General features: G+C 46.5%; 1 protein-coding gene across 2 annotated transcripts in view; it reads left to right on the forward strand.

Annotated features, from left to right (window-relative positions):
- The window catches only part of Myo1e (myosin IE), a 196,874-nt gene that overhangs the window by 61,654 nt on the left and 112,479 nt on the right, over positions 1-22,741 (forward strand). For both annotated transcript variants that reach the window (XM_038321973.1, XM_038321972.1), the window contains one exon: positions 17,222-17,365. In XM_038321973.1, the coding sequence (XP_038177901.1) occupies positions 17,288-17,365 (78 nt within the window). In that variant the 5' untranslated portion in view covers positions 17,222-17,287. The remainder of the gene's footprint in view (positions 1-17,221; positions 17,366-22,741) is intronic.

The following is a 22,741-nucleotide window of genomic DNA, read 5'->3' on the forward strand; positions in this document are numbered from 1 at the left end:
TGCCTCCCACCCAGAGACTCTGTCCAAGTTTCTTTTCAAGCACGGAGTCCTAAAAAGTCTGTTCTTTCTTTGGCAGTGTGAATGATGTGGGCAGCAGATAGTGGGGTGTTCAGATAAGGAGCCCCACACCCATGCTCACAATGCGCAGGCCCTGGTCATTTTGCAGTCTGGCTTTGTTGCCAGAGCAATGTTACAATTCCGCTAAGATTTTCATCATACCAGTCAGGAAACTCATGGGAGGGTTACTGCAGGACCTTCGCTGTGCTCAGGGAAAAGCACAACCCTTACAATGGAGCCTTTGAGAAGCCCGGCCCTGAGCCGGGCAGTGATTCAGTCTATTCAAAACACAATGGGGTGACACAGAATAGAGAGGAACTGCACATTGTTTTTGGGTCCTCCTGCCATCTGTGGCGCTCCTGGGCCCAACATGAGTCAGGTTTCTCTGGTGACACACTTTTAATTTCACAGCATACCTGCTTACCTGGCGACATCACTTCACAGACAAATGGTACAAGGTCTGTTGGTGCGCAAGCCCACAGCCAGCAGGTTCTCAGAAAAGATGATAAAACTTAAGTGGGCATGGTGGTGCCTATCATCCCTGCATTTGGGAGGTGGAAGCAGGAGAATCAAAAGTTGAAGGTCTTCCTCAGCTAATATCAAAAGACCCTGACTCAAAACAAACCATCCCTCCCCCATGAAACAAAACAAAACCAAGAAACAAAGTTGGCTTTGGAGACAGGGAAGCATCAGTTAGGTATGTTTAAAGATACTCCAATCACTCTTAAAAACCAACACATTTTCCTGTTCTCGAACAGTCATGAGAGTCTGGGGAGATGGCACAAGTGGTAGAGTGCTTGCCTCACACTCATGAGGGCCTGGATTTGATCCCCGGCACCCACATAAAAAGCACCGGAGAAGCAGACCAAAGAACCCATCTAGTTTAACTAGTGAGCTTCAGTCCAATGAGAGACCCTGTCTCAAAGGCAGTAGATAGCCTTTGGAGAGTGACACCCAGCATTGTCATTTGGCCTTCATGTGAATACACACATACACTTTTAAAAAAAGCTTTATTACATTGTATGCATATGAGTGTTTTGCTTGCATGTGTGTATTTTTACCGTATGCAAGCCTGGTGCCTACAGAGATCAGAAGAAAGCATTGGATTCCTTGGAACTGGGGTTTCTGATGGTTGTGAGCCACCATGTGGGTACTGAGAACTGAACCTGGGTCTTCTGCAAGAGCAGTTAGTGCTCTTAACCTGGGAGCCATCTCTCCTGCCTCCTGAATACTTCTGCCCCATCCTCTGCTCCACCTCCCCACCATCTTTGTGTCTGTCTCCACCCCCATCCCCACCCCTTCTCTCTTTCTCCCACTAAGACTAAAGCTCCAACTGGTCTTGGACTCTCCAGCCTTCTGCCTCCAAGTACCAGAGTTACAGATGTCGCCCACAACCAAATGTACATTTTTTACTCTAAAAGAATGAACGTTAGGTAGGCATGTTAAAAACTGAATTTACCACTTAAAATGTAGATCGTAGTCATACCAAACAAAATGAGCTGTGGTTGCCTCACAATGGAGGCGAGAAAGAAACTTTTTTCTTATGTTTTTCCCTTTAGAACATATATGGTATTTTATTTATTCATATGACTCACTCTGGAATCAAACATCTTTTCTTTGTTGAGTGTTTAGATCTCAAGGGTTGTTTTATTTTCTTGCTTCCTTAATGTTTTCCTCATGTTTAATTGAAATCATTTGCCTTTTATCTTTCTCAGCATCTCGAGCTATTTCGTTCTTTTCTAACCTTTGTTCTCCTTTTTGCTGCATGGAATAAAAACAATACATTGCAATGCATTTTCTTTCTAAGTACAAAGTGAGTAGCTACTTCATGATCGCACACACAGTCAGTCTCCACCAAACAAAGGCTAAAGACTTTTCCTTTGGGCTCGCGTGCACTCTTGGTATGTGGGATCTTTGATTAGTAAATAATCTTGTCCTTTTGGCCCAACTCCCAGGAAAGGGAAGGGTCACAGACCAGGGAGGAGGTCAGGAAACCTGGTGCTTACTTCCCAGTGTTTTGGGACATGGACAGAAAGGGCCATTTGCGTCCATTGAGACAGAATATACTTGGTACTCCAAGATTTTCAGCCCTTTTTTTGCAAGCAGAAACCATACAAATGTGTTTGTGAATAAACACGTGGTCAGGCTGGCCATTTCTAAGCACAACTTTCTGGGACCTGTAATGATGCTCCCTTCTACTTTTCTATTCATTGTCCCACTTGGAATGGAGCAGTGTCCTCCACGTAAAAGGGTTGTCACAATCTTTCCCACCTAACCCAGAGAGAGCAGGTATCCGGTTCTGGCCCATGGTATCATGCATGGTCAGAACAAGTGAGGCTGGGTTTGGAGGGCAAATGTCTGTTGACTTTGGAAATGGCATGCATTGTTTTTTTCTTTAGAGTTTGGAGAGATGGTCTGTGGGTAAAATACTTCCCTTGCAAGCATAAGGATCTGCAATCTAGCCCCAGAACTCAAGTAAAAAGCTAGGTGTTGGCAACCATTGGTAATCCCAGCTCTGGGGAACCAGAGGCAGGTGAATCTCTAGGATTCCTTGGCCAACACCCATGATTGACCTCTAGCTTCCACATGCATGCACACGTGTGTTTGAGCGTGTTTTCACACACCTGACATGCACATACATTGCCTTCAGTAGATTCCTAGCTGACTGCTTTGGCAATTGGTATCCTATCTTGTCTATTTTGTCTGAGTGTGGATTTCTGTGTGGTTATTTTTAATATAGTTGACTTCTCTGGTGGGACTGAGACAACTTTGTCTCAAAGAAAAGTCAAAAATCTAGTGTTGCCCTTCACCAGATAAAGTTTGGGTGAGAAGCCTGAAGACCAGAGCAAGAGACAAGGCCAACACCTGGGGTTACTTGAACGATGGCCCCAGAGCTCTGGTTTCCCAGTGACTCTTAATCTCTAGAGACTAGTCAAGGTATGTTGGGAATGTCCCTTTGCTTATAGAGTGGCAAGGTCTTTCCCCTGTATCCTCTTCCACCAATATGAGACTAAGTGCAAATTCTAACTCTCTCTCTCTCTTCCTGCACACACACACACACACACACACACACTTTCATAAATAGCATAAAGACAGTGTGTCAAACCCCTCACTTATCAGCCCTCGGCACATAGATGGGCTCATGAGTAGTTACACTTCCAAGTGACACAGGTCTTTTTCTCAGTGTGTCACCAAATACAGTAATAAGTAGCAGTACCCGGAAGTGTGCTCACAGGGAGATTTCTCCACAGTTGTGAGCACTTCTCGGTGTGACTCAGCCCTGCCCCGCCATAGCATCAGAAGGGGTCAGCTCACATTTTATTTTCAGTTTTAGAGATTCCAGCGGGAGAAAGTCAATATCAGAAGGATCGCCGTGAAATCCCTTAGCTGGAGGTCTCAAGGTAGATGGTTGCTTTCTAATTTCTGCAGACCATCCCCTCCTTTTCTTCTTTAGCCATTGTTTTGCTGTTTGTTTTTAAAGGCAGTGCCCAGGCTTCCCTACCCCCAGTTTATAAACAGAGGCATGCATGAGATCACCCACTGAAAGGCTATATCAGGATGTATTGCCTGTCTTCTTCACATTAAGAAACTAGGAAGACTGTAGAAGGGAGGAGCTGGGGTGGATGTGATCAAGGTGTGCAGTTTACATGCATGACATTCTATGATATTCTATTAGCAAACAAAAAAACAAAAAAAAAAAAACAACTAGGAAGAGGTCGATTGTGCTGGCCCCTGCCATTGATCCCAGCACTCAGGAGGCAGAGCCAGGTAGATCTCTTGAGTTTGAGGGCAGTCTGGTCGACAGAGAGAGTTCCAGACCATCCGCATTCAGGGCCACTAGTGAGAGCTTGCCTCAAAAAGCAAACTAAGGAGAAATTAAGCTCCTCCAATCTTTACTGTGTGACTGGGCACTAGGGTTCTCTTCCAGTCTGACTGCCAGGGAGTCCAAATTCACTCATAGTGGGCCAGTGAGGTGGCTTAAGCAGGTAAAGACACTTCCTGCTAAGCCTGAGGATCCGAGTTGGAGTCCAGGACCCACATGTTGGAAACAGAGACATTTCCCACAGTGTCCCTTGACCTCCACACACATGTTGTGGCACATGCATACCCACACACATGCATGCTCATGCACACAAATGAATATGGATGCTTCATTGGAGAGGCTAAAAATGTTCAAATGCATAGACTCCATAGGTTATGGTAAACATTTAAAACAGTATCTACTTCTCTTTAGGACCTTTGGGATGATTATAAAATCAAAATTTAAAAAATTAAGAGCCACCCGTACTACAGGTTTGTTAGGGAAGACGAGAACAGTGAGCCCCCCAGGTCTGAGTTGGGAGTTAGAAGGCCCAAGTCCTGATTCCTCCAGGAATGGTTCTGTGGAGCCGATGAGTCATCTCTACAGCTTCAGATCTTCATCTGAGTTCGAGGCCAGGCTGGTCTACAGAATGAGTTCCAGGACAGCCAGGGCTACACAGAGAAACCTTGTCTTGCGGTGGGGCGGGGTGTGGAGAAGTAAGGTTTTGAATATGAATATATAAATATTCTAGAAGCCTTAAGAGATGGCTCAGTTGGCGAATTAATTGCCAAACAAGTATAAGGGCCTGAGTTTGATCTTTAGCACCCACATAAAAAGCCAGGTATGTGGGACACAACTATGACCTCAACACTAAGGAGGCGGGGCAAGAGGATCCCTGGGGTTTGCTTGCCAGGCAGTGTAACCTAATCATGAGGTCCTGGCTTCAGTGAGAGAGACCCTGCCTCGAAAAACAAGGCAAAAAGCTTGTTGGTGAGCACAAACCTATCGCATCTGCACCTGTGAATGTGTGCACGCGCGATGTTCTGCCCCAGGCTGGTGCTAGAACTGAGATCTGAGAAACCATGCTTAGCGTGCCTTAAGCCCTGGGTTCAGTCCCCAGCCGGACAGAAGCCAGGCACGGAGCCTGTGGGGTGGAGACAGAAAAGATTGCATAACCTGCCTGGGGCTGTGTTTTTACTGTAGATATTGAAACATTCGTTCTGCTTCAGGGTGTTTAGCTGCGGGGTCGCTCAGAAGAGGGTGTTCTCTCTCCTCTGCCCAAGAATTCACACCTCCCTTTGCAGGTTGATCTGAAAAGGTGTATATCTGCCTACACTTAAACCCTGGTATCTGTGTGGCCACCACAGGATCACCCTGGAGCACAGATTCTGGATTATTAGCTCACTAGGTTGGATCAGCTAAATCAGTGTTCTTGTAAAGTTACTCCCAGAGCTTGCTTACTGAACTGAGAGCGTGTGGCTGCTGTTCTACCCTGTATGGTTAGCACTCTGGACGCGAAGTTGGGGTGTGTGTACGTAGGAAGAGCCCCTTAGGAATTCTCCAAGGAGGGACTGGTCTCTGCTCGTTGCTCCACAGGCCCCACAACCCTTTCCACCCTCAGGCCACGGTGCACTGCCTCCTGCGGACTGGATTTGGGTGTGGCTCTTGGGAGATAGTCCGTAACAGGGGTATCAGAAGATAGCCATCTGCCTTCGGGTCTACACTGGGCTTTTTACTCCACCACCAAGCTCATTCCTGACATTTCTTGCCACCCCTTCCCTTCCAATACCTCTTCAAAATTTCTTAAGCCCCAAGTCTGGTTTTATTCCATTCCTCAGCTCCAGGGTGTGAGTTCTGAGTGGAAAAGGCAGGGGAGGTCCTGAGCCCCCGTAGCAGGTAGTGGAGGGAGAAGAAAGGGCTTGCCCATGGTCCCCAATGACGCGTCTGGACGGTTGACGCCCCCACCCACTCTGGTGGCTTCATTTCCGCTGCTGATCACCGGCACCTCTGTGGCTCAGGATCTGGTAGACCCTTTGCCCTAGTACCTGAAGGGCTCTGAGAATAAGTCCTTTATGGCTCTGTTTCTCTAAAGGAATGTGTTTACTGGGGCACAGACCAGGCAACCTGAGGAACCCTCCGTGTTCTTGTCGGAAACAGGGATTGCTCACTCCTGGATTTGGTTTGGCACGAGTGGGTCAGTGGTGCCTTGTCCTTCAGCTCAGTGTGCCCCTCGCTACAAAGGCTTCCTTCACGCCCACAGGCTGTAGGTCAGTTAGCATGTCCTGTCACAGCACCCCCTAGTGGCCCATGATATAGCAACACCTCACCATTTAAAATCTTTTTCCTTTTATTCTTTTTTTTTAGAATTGAATGCGTGAGTGTTGCGTTTACACCATTTCTACCCTTCTCTCCCCTAAACACTCAACTCCTCCTATTTCCAAACCCACTCCCCTCAAATAAAATCTTTTCTTCTTTAATTACTGCTGTTACACACACACACACACACACACACACACACACACACACATTAGAAAACCTGCTGAGTCCCTTTAGTGTTGCTTATATGTAGTGTGTTTAGGGCTGACCACTGGAATTGATAACCCATTAGGGGCTCATTCTTGGAGAAAGCTGGTTTTGTCTTGATTGCCAGAAGCTAGGCCTGGGGCCTTGTGAAATCTCTCCTCTCCTCATGGGCATGTCATCTGGTGTGGTCATGAAGCAAGTCTTGTTTTGGCAACCGTATTGTTGAGATAAGCCATCTTCCCTGTCACGTGTAGAAAGCACTCTGTCCCAGCAGGCGTCCTCATCTGTGGGCTTTCACCAATAGCCCATCCCCTTTGTTGAGATATTTTGTGAGCCTTGGGTGTGTTGTAAATATATATATCTACTACATACTACACATATGTATATATGTTATATGTAGTATAGAGCATATTACATATACTATACTATATTGGGCCCTGGGCACTCCATAGTTTGTGTTCTTTTAATGTTCCATGTTAGCATTTAAAAATCGCAGGCGGGGGGCTGGAGAGATGGCTCAGTGGTTAAGAGTGTTGCCTGCTCTTCCAAAGGTCCTGAGTTCAATTCCCAGCAACCATATGGTGGCTTACAACCATCTGTAATGGGGTCTGGTGCCCTCTTCTGGCCTGCAGGCACACGCACAGACAGAATATTGTATACATAATAAATAAATAAATATAAAAAAAATCGCAGGCGGGGTTAAGGAGACGGCTCAGTGGGTGAAATGCCTGCTGTAAAAACACAAGAACCCGAGTACAGATCCCAGCATGTACATCAAGTCTGTCCGCCGCATACCTTGTAATCCCAGCACTGAGGAGGCGGGGACAGGGGTCCCTGAGCCTTGCTTGCTGCTCAGCTAGTCTAACCCTTCTGCAAGCTCCAGGTTCGGTGAGCAATCCTGCCTCAAAGAATAGGGTGGAGAGTGGCCAAGGAAGCAACCTGACACCAGCTCCCACACACATGTATCCGAGCCTCCTCCCATGTACATATACTCAAAACACAGGCGGGAAAACAGCCCCACGGCACTTCAAAAACTCTTTTCTAAGTTGAATACTCACGGATATATAGCCACATAGTTAATTTTTCAGAAAAATAAAACAATATACAGAAACAAAATAATATTTAAAAAGGTAAGATAGGAGTAATTGGTTATTACACCACTGCCCTTCTTTTGCATATGTAAAGTATATTTTCTGCAGTCAATTTAGGAGAGAAAAGGTGAGTGCTGGGAGAGAGAGACAGAGCGTGTGTGTGAAGAGGCAACAGAACTTCAGATAATCCAGGAGAGCCTCAAACTTGCTAAACAGCTGAGGGTGACTTTGAGGGTGCCGATATGCCTGCCTTCATCTCCCAAGTACAGGGATGTGCCAACACTGTACCTGCCATACAAGGTCCATGCACCGTCATGCTTGCTTTCTGTGGTGCTTCGGGTCTAACCCAGAGCTGTGGGCATGCTGGACAAGCAGTTCACCAAACTGAGCTGCAGCCCCAGCACCGGGAGAGTTTTGGTTAGGCTGAATGCAGTCTCCTGATAGGCCCTCTCTCTCAGAATAGCATTAAATTTGGGAACTGCTAAACTTCAGAGTTCTTCTAGAAGTTGTTCAGTTGCCTTCTGGTTTTGTTTCTGCTTTGGTCAGTGGCATGAACAAGAGCATGGGAGCTGGTCTTCCTAGCCATTTTGCCTGCCTGATGACTTTGGCCCCTTCAGTCAGTTAGAGAAACTTAATACATGGCTATATTCTCCCCAGAGATGGATTCGTATCTAACCAAGGATTAAGACAGGGCGAAGTCGGGGCTTTACTTTGTGACTTTTGTTATTGACTGTCTGTCAATAGGTGCCCAACCTAAGTCATATAGAGTTTCTTCATCGTGGAGAATAAAATTCTCTGAAACCGGCCTTGCCCAGGGCTGTGAAAGTGAGGGCTTGTGCTCAAAGCTGCCGATTGGTCCAACTGTGCTCCTCTCACCCGAGACTTTTATACTTGGATGCAGGGATGGTGGGGCATCTCCTTAAAGGGCTTTGGCTGATACACTGCTCTAGAACCCCAGCTGAGGAGAGAGAGCCGCCATTGAGTGTAGGTCAGCTTTGGAAACTTCTTGGTGCAGCCTCTGAGCCCAGTGTCCCCATTCATCCTGCCAGTAGCTGCCACAATGTGGTAATTAGGTAGCTAAGATATCCTGAGATGAGCCAAAGAGGTCTCACAGTGTAGCCCAAGCTGGCCTCAAACTTGCAGGGATCTTCCTGCCTCTGCCTCCTGAGTACTGGGGATTACAGGCGTGAACCAACACACACAGTTTGGTGTACCATGTATTCTCTCACCTTGTACTGGCGGACACTAAGTACCACATGTCAGACGCTGATCTGCATGCTAGGGACACCACAGAGGACAAATGTTCCCTGAAGACTGACTCCATGCTACAAAGCTTGGTCTTGTTGAACCAGAATGTTCTGAGTGCCAAGCTTTGGGGTTTCCCATCCATATTCTTTATACTTGTCTACACGTCTCTTCAAGGAGAAATCTTTCATGGCATTATCCAGATGAAAGGGCTGTTTGCAGCAGTGAGGCAGTGACCTTCAGAATGGTCACAGTTGTAGTGCCACCCACTTTGTTTACGAGAGGCAGAGTTTAAGTATGACCCTCTCCAAAACACAGCATGTGTAAGTGTGCGGTTCTGAGCAATTTAACCTTCCTGTGTGCCGGTTTCCTGCCTGGTGAGATTGTTAGAATTAAGCAAGCTATATATTAGATATTAAAAAGTGAATGTTATTTAGTTATTCTATAATAATAATTATTATATTCTATATACTTCATTCAACAAGTATGTGTGAGGCCACCCGCAAATGCCTTGGCCATTGTATTAGGTCTCGGATAGATGATGAATGAGGCATAGTTCTGAGAGCCAGCACCATGCTGCTGTTGCAGGGGGTGGCATGGGGCTCCCAGAGAGGACAGCCTGGGCTGATGGGACAGGAATATACAGGCAGTAGGCGTAGGAGGTAGAGTAGGGAGGAGCTTTCTGGAGAATATTGCATCCAAACAGGGAACAGGGTGACTCAGTGATTCCTCTCTCTCTCTCTCTCTCTCTCTCTCTCTCTCTCTCTCTCTCTCTCTCTCTCTCTCACACACACACACACACACACACACACACATCTCTCTCTCTCTCTCTCTCTCTCTCTCTCTCTCTCTCTCTCTCTCTCTCTCTCTCTCACACACACACACACAGGGTGGGGAGCAGAGAAAGGGAGAGAGGAAGAAATCCATGCCTGGAGCCACAGAGCAAGTGGAAAGCGGTTAGAGGGGACGAGGCAAGATAGGGAAGACTTGCTAGGATTTGCACATTAGATACAAGGATGGCTGTCCTGTGAGGCACAGCTTCCAGGGTCTAGAATAGGTTTGAAAGAATAGACTGTTCCCCAGTTTCCTGTCGCACTTCTAAGGGAGCCTCCAGTACAGCCTTTCAGCGTGGGGGCTTGCATCCTGGGGGGCTTCAAGGAGCCCAGGCATCCTGAGCTGGATTATGGGAACCTGTAGCCCTGGGCACCCAGGACGTGTGGGAGTGTGTAAACCTGTTCCAGATAAGGGCAGGGAGGGTAAAGGAGACTTTCGATGAGGACCAGAAGGGCAGGAGCCATCCCTCTTTTTTGAGAGGTTGAGAGAGAGAATTGGGTCAGAACCAAGTTGGTTATTCTGGAAAGGATCTCTTCCAGGGAAAAAAAAGAAGCAGTCCCTTAAGAGAGAGTGTCTCTTCAGCTTCAAGTACAGCCCTACCCTGCAGCCTCTGCAAGGCATCCCACTGTGGCAGGCTAGGAGACGTCTCCAAGGTGAGAGGACCAGAGCAGGGCTCTTGGGCGCCCTGAAGGACAGTGCAGGGAATTGAGAGATGACCAGAATAGTTCAACCTCACAGATTTCTTACCCTACTGCTTATCAGTGAAAGGGGGTCCGAACTCTACAGAAGGGAGAAGCCTTTGGGGATACAGAGTTAGGCTAGCAACACTCCCCACAACTGTCAGAAATGGGGGGGGGGGTACTGACCCAGTAGAGGACTGCAGCAAGTGGAGCATATGGAGGCTTGCAGCACACTTGGACACTGCAGCAAGCAAAATGGACGTGAGCAATGTGGGGGAGGGTGTGCGTGGGGTGCATGTGGGTGTGCGCGCGCACATGCGCTCGCCACTGTAGGTGTGGGTATAGTTCAGAAGACAGCTTCAGGTATCTGTCTCGCCTCTCTCCTTGTGTGAGGCAATGTCTTTGCTGTCATTTGTCTCTGCACACATCAGCCTAGCTGACCCACCAATTTCTGGAAGTTCTCCTGTCTGCCTTCTTTTTCTCCATAGGAATGCCGGGATTACTGATGCATGTTCTACCGCACCCAACCTTTATATGGGTTCCGGGAAGCCAAACTCAGATCCTTATACACGCGTGACAAATGATTTAACCCCTGAGCTATCATCCCAGCTCCATGTATATTTTTAAACCTTTGTCTGCTTAGTTATTCATTTCTTAATGCTTTCTTAGCTATCTCTACATAGTGAGGCATTAAAATAGTCACCAAAATAATGCTTTTAAAGCATTTAATTAATATTAATATTAATTAATATTAATTAATTAATTAATATTAATAATGCTTTTATTTATTTTTATTTTATGTGCATGCATGTTTTGACTGCATGTCTGTAAGTGCATTGCATGATTTCCCGGTACCCATGGAGGCCAGAAGAGGGCATCAGATTCCCCAGAACTAGGATTGCCGTGCGAGCGCTGGAAACCAAACTCAGGTCGTCTGCAAGAGCAGCAAGTGCTCCTAACAACTGAGCCATCTCTCCAGCCCATTAAAAAAAATGAAAATGATTGTTTAGATTAAAGTTAAAATGAACAGTTTGTGGGAAAATTCACAGCAGAAGATGGGTGGAACTTAGATATTGAAAACTTGGTTGAGGTTTTAGGAACAGTTGGGGTATAATGTGTGCTAGACACCAGAAATCTTAGTAATTGCATAGAGACATTCCATTGTGGGGGGCAGGACACAGTCCTACCTCAAATGTTAGCTTCAGAAGACCCTTCTGGTTGAAGCAAACATGAGCCTGAATGTGTCTCTAGGAATTTGCTACTGTGTTGTGATTTCTGAGACCAGGTCTCATGTAGCCTGGTCTGGCCCACATCTCTCTATGTAGGTAGCTAAGGATGACCTTGAACTCCTGATTCTTTCTGCCTCCACCTCCCAAGTGCCAGGACCGCAGGCATGTGCCACCACACCAGGTTTATGTGGTGCTGGGTGGGAGCCCAGGTCTCTCTACCCATGGAGCTAAACTCCTAGCCCTGTTTCCTTCATCTCTGTGGAAATGATGTATTCCAGTCAAGAGAAGAAAGACAAAAGGCGGAAAGCAAAAGGTCCTTGAAAAGCTCACCATCTAACAGATAGGTCCATCCCTTTCCTAGTGCAATTTGCCAGACAGAAACAACCGAGCCTTAGGCTAGGCCAGTGAATTGACTCACCATCCCGTGTTCCGAGTAAGACCAGGCCTTAGCAGTTTCTCTGTGAGATACACTTGAGAAGTGCCCAAGGCTCAGGGATTCTGGAAGCCAGATGAGCTGCCCTGTCCTATGCAGGGACCAACTAACGACCAAACAGGTGACATTGTCTCTTTGGACAACGTCCCCCAAGCACCTTCCAAAACTATCAACCGCTCAAGGCTGAGACCCTGGCCAGTTAGCTGATGCCACCCTAGGATGTTCTGTTTAAATTTTCCTGTAGACTGACCATCCGTAATGTGAAACTCCCAGATCTAAAATGTTCCACAGACCAGAGCCAGGGCTGCTCAGGGTGCAGGTCCTTCAGACCCACTTAAAAAGCCAGAGCGTCAGCATTCCTATGGGAAGATTCACCGATGTATCTTTCTGTTTGTTGTTTTCTCTGTGTAGCCCTGGCTCTCTTGGAACTCATTCTGTAGACCAGGCTGGCCTAAACTCAGAGATCCGCCTGCCTCTGCCTCCCAAGTGCTGGGACTAAAGGCGTGTGCCGCCGTTCCCAGCTTAGAATAAATGTCTCAAAATAAAGCTGCCAGATTGAAAAGGATGTGGGCTTTTTTTTTTTTTAGTTGATTAGTTTTTAAAATTCTAATACCTATTTTTAGCTTGCTGCCTAAAAATATTGTTTAGGAGTCTGTAAGTGTATTTTTAGTCTCCTATCCTTCCCAACACTGGGCATGTTGTGTTTCTGGATACCTTAAAGAGCCTCTGTTTTCTTGGCCTCCGAATGGCATTGCCCGCGAAGGACTCCTCCTCTCCTGGGTGAAGTGGGTAAGCCAGAGTTTGCAGAGGCGTAAGGCAAGGGCCACCCCAGGGTGTGTGGCACACCAGAGAGGATAATGCTGCCTGTGTGTGCAGGCTGACTCACCCTTGCTCTCCCGGTCCCCGCCCTGATAAACACACACACACACACACACACACATAGAGAAGGGGGGTAGAGCGGGGGGGGGGGGAGTCAGGGAGGCTCCACCTTTTCAAATCAATCAGAATCATCAGCCTACCAAAGTTCCTTCCATGTGGCCCTTCCTTCCTCCTGAGGAGAGACCCTATACCTGGGTGTGTCCCTCCTCCTAAGCTAGGCTATATTATATGGGTGTAGACATGCCCTACTTTCCACAACCTTCCTCTCAATTAACTGCTTTTTCCCAGGCTGATGACCTTTCGAAACTAACATGGGTACAAGAAAGTCTCTGCGTGAGGCCTACCTGACAGGAAAATCCTTGTAATCACTGATAATTTAAGGGCTACAAGTAAGTCTTCAGTCTCGCTATTACAGATCTCAGTGCCACATCCATCCGTCTCCTTCTGCCTTATTCTGTGCCCTTTTTGTTTAAAAACTTACTGTTTGGGGGGAAGGGGGACAAAAGGAAGGGAACAGAGGGGGAAAGGAACAGCTCTTAGAGGACAGGGATGATAGCGTGGTGAAGTTTTTTCTTTCTTTCTTTAATTGTTTTTATTGAGCTATACATTTCTCTCCTCTCCCCTCCCTTCCTCCCCTTTCCCCTTCTACTCTCTCCCGTGACCCCCAGGCTCTGCTCCCAATTTCCTCTGGAGATCTCGTCTTTTTCACCTTCCTATATAAATCACGAATGTCTCTCTTCGGGTCCTTTTGCTTATCTGGTTTCTCTGGTGTTGTGGCCTGTAGGCTGGTTTTTCTTTGCTTTACCTGTGCCCCATCCAAGCATGCCAGGCTGCTGCCGCTCAGCCAGGAGTAGCCGTGATGAGTAAGGGGAAGCATGAACATTTGGTCAGGGCCATTTCCCCCGAACTTTGTCACATCCTCCTACTTCTGAGGCTGTAGTTGGTGTCCTAGAGCAACTGCTAGCCACCGGCCTCTCCTTAGAAGACCATAAATGGTAACTGTCCCACCGTGGCAAGCACTCCTTGACTCTAAAGGCCTTTGTCATTAAACACAGTTACCTCCTGTATAATACCTTGTGCACCTTTAAACTCTGTTGGGTTGGCTGAGAACCCTGAGGTACACGCTTCCCTGCTCAGCCTGGTTCTGCCTGCTGGGCTCTGTTCCCCTCCTCCAGTCTGATGGGGAGCAGCCTACCCCCACCCCAAGGCGCTTATCCTCCCCTCCTCCCCTCTGTTCTCGCTATCTTTATGTCATCTAATTTTTTTTTATTTTAAATTAGAATTTCATTTTTATAAATGAATTTTTTTTTTAGGTTAACACCCAAAAGTAACAGGTTCCTTTGTGGCTTCTTCGTACATATGCGTCCTTGTATCCTAATCTTTCTTGTGAGGGTTTCCGTCTCATCCACATGTCCAGTAGTTGTCTTTTTGTGATGAGTTGGAACAGAACGGAAAAGGAAGGTGAGAAGCTGAGACGACTCTTGGGCATTTTACAAGATAATTCACAGTGTTGGGGGGTGATTATGAAAACGGAGTTCAGATATGCAGCCATTGTTGCCTGGGAGGTTGGGGAAAGAGAAAGGGAAGTAATTACATTTATGTGTAAAAACATGGGATATCTCTCTCTCTCTCTCTCTCTCTCTCTCTCTCTCTCTCTCTCTCTCTCACACACACACACACACACACTTATACACACAGAGATTCGTGGCCAATTAGATATGGAAAAGTTATCTGATTAAAGACATCTTAGTGTTTTAGCCTTTGACACGGAGAGGAAGTAGTCATTAGCAAAGATTGTGTATCTTCTTTAGAAAAGATTTAAACATTTTATTTTATGTGTATGAATCTTTTGTCTGCATGTATGTTTGTGCACAATGTATGTACCTATGCCTATGGAGACTGGAAGAAGGTGCCAGATCCCCTGGAACTGGAGTTACGGACGATTGTGAGCCACCCTGTTGATGCTGGGAATTGAACCCAGATCCTTTGCAGGAACAGCAAGGGCTCCTAACTGCTGAGCCATCTCTTAGCCCTGCTGATGTGTCTTTTTAATGAGGAGTTCCACCCAGATGCAGTCTGGTATCCTGTTGCCATTTTAGTCTTGATAAGACAGATGTGGGTCACTGGGAAGGCAGTGGAAGAAGCCATGTTTGGGCAGGTCTGTAAAGAGAACTGGCTTCAATTGTTGCCTTTGCCGCTAACTCACTAGGGGTAGCATGGCAATGTAAGCCCCTCTCTCGTGAGATGGTTGGGAATGACAAACAGACTGGTCACTGCAAGTGAAATAACTCTACAAGGACAGTCTCCATGAGCTACAAATGGCTTGCTATCCTGACAGGCCATAAGCTGAAAAACATCTCATAAATTGAAATGCTTTAATACAGCTTGGCTCAGGCACATAGTATTGTTCTGCTGGGCCAAGGGGAAAGGAGAGGTGGGGTGAATTGTTCACCCTTCTTATGGTGGGGCTGTTTAGAGCTTGGCTCTTTGCATATTACTAGCAAGTCTGGGGAAAGAACAAAGTCGGGAGAATTATTTTTTTCTGAATGTGTGTCATGTTAGTGGCAAAGTATAAAGCAAAACAAATATCATCCAACAAACGCTGTAAGCTGGGTTCACTTGTGGCAACCGCTCGGTCATGTTCTTGGTTCATGATGCGCTCTAGAATCTCTAGAACTAGAGAGAAGTCTGAAAGGTGAGGAAAGAGAGACATGAGGGCTTGTAGCTTGGTAGTTAGAGCACTTGCCTAGCGTGCAGGAGGTCCTGGGTTCTATCCCCGACACTGCGGAAACCAGGAATGGTGGCTCATGCCTATAATCCCAGAATGCAGGAGGTAGAGGCAGGAGGCTCGGAAGTTCAAGGTCATCCTCAGCTACACAGTAAATCTGAGGTCAGAGTGACAACTTTTAATATCATTTTCTGGTCTTCCAGTAGACTCAGCAGGGAGCCCTATTCTCCCGGAGCATTGTTGACATCAGGGGGAAGAATTAGTCTCTGAGACAGCGGGCAGTACTGTGGGATGGAGAGGAGCCAATGGACCTGGTGGCTATCCACATGACACAGGGCACCTTGAGGGTCTGCTTAGGCATGCATACTATGGCACCGATCTCCCCTGCCCCTTGTTCTTTGCTAACGTTAAGTAGCCACTTATCAATGGCTTTCTGTTGTCTTCAATCATGTTTACATTTTTCAAAGGGAAAATAACATTCTTAGCCTTCTGTGTGCACGTGTATGTGGGAGGATGGCCAGAGAACCAGAGAAGGAGTACCCTGGGCTGTGTCTGGTTGGCCTTGGGCACACGATGGGAGCCTTGTGAGTCAAGCTGTGGGCAGAGCCTTTCTGCTCTCTGCTTGCCGCGGAGGTAGGAGGCATGGTGACATCTGAGATAATTTTGCAGAATTGATGTTATGTGTTGTTCTGGGAAAATCAAATATATCATATGGGCAGTTTCTCTCCACTAGACGGCATGGGTGGTAAACCTTCTAGAACCTCTTCCCACAGCTTAAACCCCTGGTGTGTGGCATGCTTTTCCTGCTGGTGGCTTCCTCTTGGCTGGATTTTGATGATTGCTTTTCCCTCTGAACCTCTTGGACTTAACTTTATATCTGTGTCCTCCTCAGACAAAACAAAGCAGCTTCATGTATTTTCCCTGTGAAAGAAAGTTAATACAGCTTCCATCTTGTTTTCTTTTTCCTACCTCTCCTGTCTCTCACACAGCCTCTACTTCTGTTTTCTCATGCTAATTTCGATGTCTGAGCAGCTGGCCTTTCTCAATACCCTTGTCCATAAATTTTCCCGGCTTTGCTGAAACTCCCCCAAGTCATGAGCTTCCACCGCCCAGGCAGGGCTGAGTTTTAACTTGGTCCATCGAGCTAGCCTAGCACATGACACCTCTGTGAAGACACTGAAGTTGACAGTAAATGATGGTACTCTAGACTCTTGTTTCTTGTCGGGATTACATGTGTACTTTGGTTTCTTTCCTTTTCTTTTTCTGTTTGTGTGTAGGCCTTTTTGCTTGATGAGTATACAAGGAAACGAATATCTTTCTAGTTCCCTGGAAAATTCAAATGTTTTGAGATATCCTTCAAAGGTCATCACTTCAGCATGCCACAGGGTAAAGAGCCCCGTGCCCTATCCTTCACAGATTGTGTTTGTTTTTTATATTATTTATTATTATTGTTTATCAAATAAGCAAACTGTACTGTTTTAGCAATACATTGGACCAGGGTGACTTTTCCCTGCTTATCTATAGGTGGTGAGGCTGGAACTCAAAATCTTTGCTGTGCTTTATGATACATTTTGTTTGGGAGAATTTGTATGAGAGAGAGACAGAGAGAGAGAGAGAGAGAGAGAGAGAGAGAGAGAGAGAGAGAGAGAGAATGTGTATGTGTTAGAAAACTTCAGGAAAATATGAACTACCCTAACCCGTTTTATGCTTTTGTCTCCAGGGCAGCAAAGGCGCCTACCGGTACCATTGGCAGAGCCACAATGTCAAGCATAGCGGTGTGGATGACATGGTGCTACTCTCCAAGATCACAGAGACCTCCATTGTAGAGAACCTGAAGAAGAGATACATGGACGACTACATCTTTGTATCCTTTGTCCTCTCCTTTGCACACCCCAGGGCTAGGACAGCTCCACAGTAATGTGGGTCTCTGCACATGAGCCACGCCTCCCGAAAGTCTGAGCTGGCTCTCAGTACTGGCTCTTAGTATTTTCACTTTTGGAATGAGGCGGCTGTGCTTCCAAGGGCAAAGATGAGGCTAAAGTGTTTTCCTGGCATTTCATGGGGGCAAAGTGCAGCTCCATCCTAGTGCCCCGTTGAGCTACAGCATCATGTATTCTAAGTGTCTAAGCCTGCCCTGTCCGCAGGGTTCTGTGTCATCCCGATGACATAATAGGAACTCTTCCCTCCAGACTATGAAGATTTAAAATGAATCACCTGATGAATAGAAAAGACGCCTTCCCAGTTTTTCTGAACCTTTATATTTGCTGGAGGAAAGATGCGAAGGGATGATCAGCTCTTGAAAATGCCTGGTGTGTTTCCCTGTTAGCTTGCCAGATGCCATTTTATAACAGGGCTTTAAAAGCGCAGGGCACACACCTTTTGGAAACGTGTGTTGACTTCACAGTCAAAGAGAACCACGATAGTGGAGGATACTCCTCCATCAGTCAGGAGTTTTCTTTGGAGCAACTATACGTTCATGAAATGTCACCTGGGTTAGTCATAGCCATGCAAAGGTCTGTGTTACCTGTACAGCAGTGGCAGGGTGCCAAAGGCTGATGCTGGGGTGGCTGATGCTGGGGTGACTCCTGATGGTAGTGTCCAGGATGCATGGGTGCTTTATGAAGTAATGTGCATCTTGGGTTTCACCCAGAGCGCCTGGGGAAGTTTTCTCACCAGGGGCTTTTTGTTTATTACTTGCAATCTTTACTTGACTATTAGAATCACCGAAACCTAGACAGCCATACTTTTGCAGGCTGCCTCGGCTGCCTGCCCATCACTGGTGTGTTTAGGTGTTTAACTCACTAAATACTCCTGTGGCAATACCCATTACTTCAAGACACTTGAATCATTGCAAACAGTACTGTGCTGTTTCTTATTGACCAAAAAGGGAATTTCCTCTAAATATCTGTGCAGTTAAATTTCTAAAGCCCTCTTTTTAAGGCTAAATATATATTCAAACTTGTTGACCATTATAATAGCATTATTTAAATTTTAATGTACAACAATGAGTTGTTTGTATATTTTAAAAGGGTTTGTGGGTCTCATTATTATCTCTTGCTGGCCTGGAACTTGTTTTATAGACCAGGCTTGCTTTGAATTCATAGAGCTCTGCTTGTTCCTGTATCTGAAGTGCTGGGATCAAGGGCATACACCACTAGGCCCAAGCAAGATTTTTTGTTATTATTTTTAATTATGTAACTGTGTGTGTGTGTATGAGAGAGAGAGAGAGAGAGAGAGAGAGAGAGAGAGAGAGAGAGAGCAGTGTCCAAGGAGACCATAAGAGGTTCAGAACTCTGATCCTCTGAAAGAGCAGTACAAGTCCTTAACCACTGAGCCATCTCTCTAGCCTCTATACATATTTTTGGGATAAGATGTGATGCTTTAATGCATGTGGACATTATAGAATAATTAAATAAGGCTAACTAACAGGTCTGTCACTTGTCACTTCCTATACTTGGATATGTGGTTTAGCCATTTAAAAATCTCTGATCAATTTTGACATACATATTTATGCTGTCTAGTCCAGAGAATTATCTACAGTAGCTCTGCTTTTTTTTTTTTTTTGTTTTTTTTTTTTTTTTTTTTTTTGCTTGTTGTTATTGTTGTTGTTTTTCAGGACAATGTTTCTCTGTGTAGCCCTGGATGTTCTGGAGTATGCTCTGTAGACCAGGCTGGCCTCAAACTCAGAGATCCGTGTGCCACTGCCTCCCAAGTTCTGGGATTAAAGGTGTGCACCCCCAACCACCTCCTGGCTGTTTTTGGTTTCTGAATGAGTGAGTTTATTAAGTATGTAGCAAGCAAAAGTAGAAAAATAAATAGTACATGGCAGATAGAGAGAAACCTCAGACATGTAATAAGGCATCATTAGACAGGCACCCACGACACGCTGCAGAGACAGCTGGGTTAGCCTGAAAGGCAGCACCATCAAACTGAAAGTTAACAACATCCAGCAGAAACTTACTAGGGAAACCACACTGAGGCCGTCTACTGGCATTCCTGACGAGAGACGCACATGGAGCAGATTGTCCCCCACGGTGAGATTTCCAAGTTAAAGAAACAAAACAAAAACAAAAACAATTAACAGCAGATAGATAATAGATAATACCAAACTGGGGGCTGCCGGACATCCAGCAGGAACGTGGAGTTTCCGATTGAGTCTTCTCTCCATGGATGAGCGTCTCACGGCTGAACTCCGGCCTCTTGTTCCTGCTGCAGAGATTTTACATTATGGGACAAACAAGAATAATAAGGTTGGAAATAAGTTTACGTTCTAGCTGTTCTCAAGGGCACAATGTGTTTATCACCCTCAGCTGCTTGCTGATTCTCCCCCCCTCCCCCCCCCACACCCTCCCTTCCAAGCCCCTGACAGAGCCAGAGAGCCACCTGACCCTGGGCAGGCAGTTTTAGAAGATACTTGACAATAACATGCTTGGGGCTGAAGGGAAGGCAGCTGCTCAGCTCGAATGGCACATGGCAATTTGATGATACAATGCACGTTACAATATGACATTATTGTTAACTTGGAGTAAACAGCATCCTCTTGGTTAACGGTGGCCTGTGGCTTACAGACAGATCCTGCCCACTGTTGTCTTTAAACAGGAGTTCCCCTGGGATACAACTGTGCTTGTTTAATGACCGATTCTGCTCCTTTCGTGGGTACCATGGCCTAGCCAAGCCACTGGGACAGGCCATCTGACGTTCGGAAGTCTAAAGCAATTACTTTCCAGAGCAGAGTTAGTGACGTGGCGCCACCACCTGCTCCGTGTGCCATACTTTAACTATAAGGAAGCAGTCGTGTGTACTTTAGTTCTCCTCTCCTCTGGTTACACACACGGAAATCTGTTTATTTCATTTGGATTTAACACCATCAAAAAATGTTGTGTACAAGCCCCCATGGCACATGGAAACTGGTAGGTGGGTTAGGAAGGACTGGGTGCGGGTTGTGGATCCAGACTGCCTGGCTTCCACCTACTGAGCTGCGTCCCAGCACTAAACTGTTTTAAATGGAAGATCCAAAAGCCTTGGGATGTAGGCTTGGTTTTTTAACTATTTACAGAGAAATGTGGGGTTTTGTTTACCTGTTTGGTGTGTGTGTGTGTGTGTGTGTGTGTGTGTTATACACACATGTGTGTGTTAGTGCATGTACCCATACGTGTGCCTCTGGAGGCCAGGGGAGGACATTGGAAGTCTTCCTCTATTATTCTCCATCTTAGTTTTGAGTCAAATGCGTCTCGCTGAATCCGAAGCTCACCAGGCCAGGCTGGAGCCAGTCTGGTTTTCCAGGGAGCTCCTGACATGAACCTGTTTCTACCTCCCCAGTGGTGGGGTTACAGGCATGTGCAGCCATGCCTGGCTTTACTGGGGATTCGAACTTGGTGCTCTTCTTTTCACAGCAAGCATTAGCACCCACTGAGCCATTTCCCTCCCAGTAGACGTGGTGTTCGATCAGCTAAATGAGAGAAGACAAAAATAATGATGGTAGCAGTTACCTAAAGTCAGTCCAGCCTCAGTCCAGACAGCCCTGCCCCTCAGCGGGCTGTTTTACTGATAAGGGCCCAGAAGCTTCTTGCAGACAGACAGCGTGACTTTTATGCAGAGAACAAGTTGTAAAAGCCCTTCCAAGCAGTATATTTATTTGACATGACTTATGTAATGCAGCCTAGCAGAGGGAAAGACACTAAACCACCCAAAATCCTGCCACCCAGGGCGAGTTCCTGTGGATCTCTCAGCCTATAACGTTCTCCCGCGTGCGTCTACACTAACGCGCTCTCTTGCTGTTTGACAAACCGCATCCCCCCTCCTCAGGTATTTTTTGCTTTGCCGCACAGTTCTTGGCAAGGGATACATTGTATTAAGTGATCCCTGAAAATCTGTTGACTCTCAAGACTTTTTAAATTCAGACAGCAGAATTTTTTAATGACTCAACGAAGCAGGGGGTGGGGGGTAGTGAAGGCCTTTGAGTCAATAACTGACTAATGGTGCGTTCGCCCGAGGAAATGAGCTACTTGACCACTAATGACTTTATGATTTAGACATCTCTACCCACTCCAGCGTAAATGGGCTTTCTTTCGGCAGGTGGGAGGGAGTCACTTCCAGCTCCAAGGAGGCCTGGCGCTGCTGATGGATGTTTATAACAGGCAGTATCTGCCTTCCCCTCTTTCCCTCTAGTCTCCTTGACCGCTGCAGTCTTCAAAGATAACCCATAGCATAGCATTCCTGTAAATGAAAGATGACTTCTTTCTTTGTTTCTTCTGTGTTTGTTAAGGCAAAAGAGAGGTTAATATATATATAAGCATGCCTTTTACTTCTCCCGCCCATAATGCCAGCCCTGTTTTGCATTGAGGATCAGCACAAAGGGCACTCGGTGGCTAATGCATGCAGGCCAAGCATGGTTGCTTTGTTCTCCGTTAGGAAACAAAATCCGCTTGGAACACACTGACATTGTCTGGCCGATAAAGCCCCCCAAAGGAAGGCTGAGCTTACCATCCGTTCTTAGAGATGGCTGCCACACTGCTTACAATTACCTTCTAAAATGTGCAAGGGGAGAAAGTTCTGGAGTTTAGGAAGAAAAGAACTGTAGCCGTACTCCACTGTCCGTCCATTCCAGCCGCTTGGCTAAGCAGAATTCCTGTGTGGAGCACTTCACACTTGCTGCTCCAACTGTCTTTAAGCTTTTTTCCCCTCAAAGGCCACCGCACTCAAACGTGCTTGGCATTTTTAATCCTTCAGTGAGGAGTTCAGGCTGTCCTGCCAGACCAGTGATTTGGAGAGGCAGTGTGTTCTTAGTCATTCAGAATGAAACTTGGCCCTCGGCAGCCGGTTCACACAGAGGGGACAGCGAGCTGGGTGAGACATTGGTCTTGTGACTGGAACCAAAGGTTCAAGTTCTGGCTCAGAGCTTCTCCAAATATAGGACTTTAGCCAGAGGCCTCCCCTTCCTTCACTCTCCAGCGATATATGTGGTGAGGTTGACTTATCGCTGTAGGCTGTCATCGTGTTCAGCAGTTCAATGCTCTTAGCTTTGCCTAATCTTCAAAATAAACATGGAGGGCGGGACGTGTAGCTCAGTTGGGAGAGTACCTCCCTAGTGCGCTTGAGGAAACCCCTGGGTTCAATCCCCACCGCCACATAAACCAAGCACTGTACTCCTAAGAGAATACAGGAAGAGCAGACAGACTTGCAAGGCCATCCTCAGCTACACTGTAACCTTTAGGTCAGTCAGGGATACGTGAAAACCTGT

Source organism: Arvicola amphibius, chromosome 3, assembly GCF_903992535.2.
Source record: "Arvicola amphibius chromosome 3, mArvAmp1.2, whole genome shotgun sequence".
In the NCBI taxonomy this organism is placed as follows: domain Eukaryota; kingdom Metazoa; phylum Chordata; class Mammalia; order Rodentia; family Cricetidae; genus Arvicola; species Arvicola amphibius.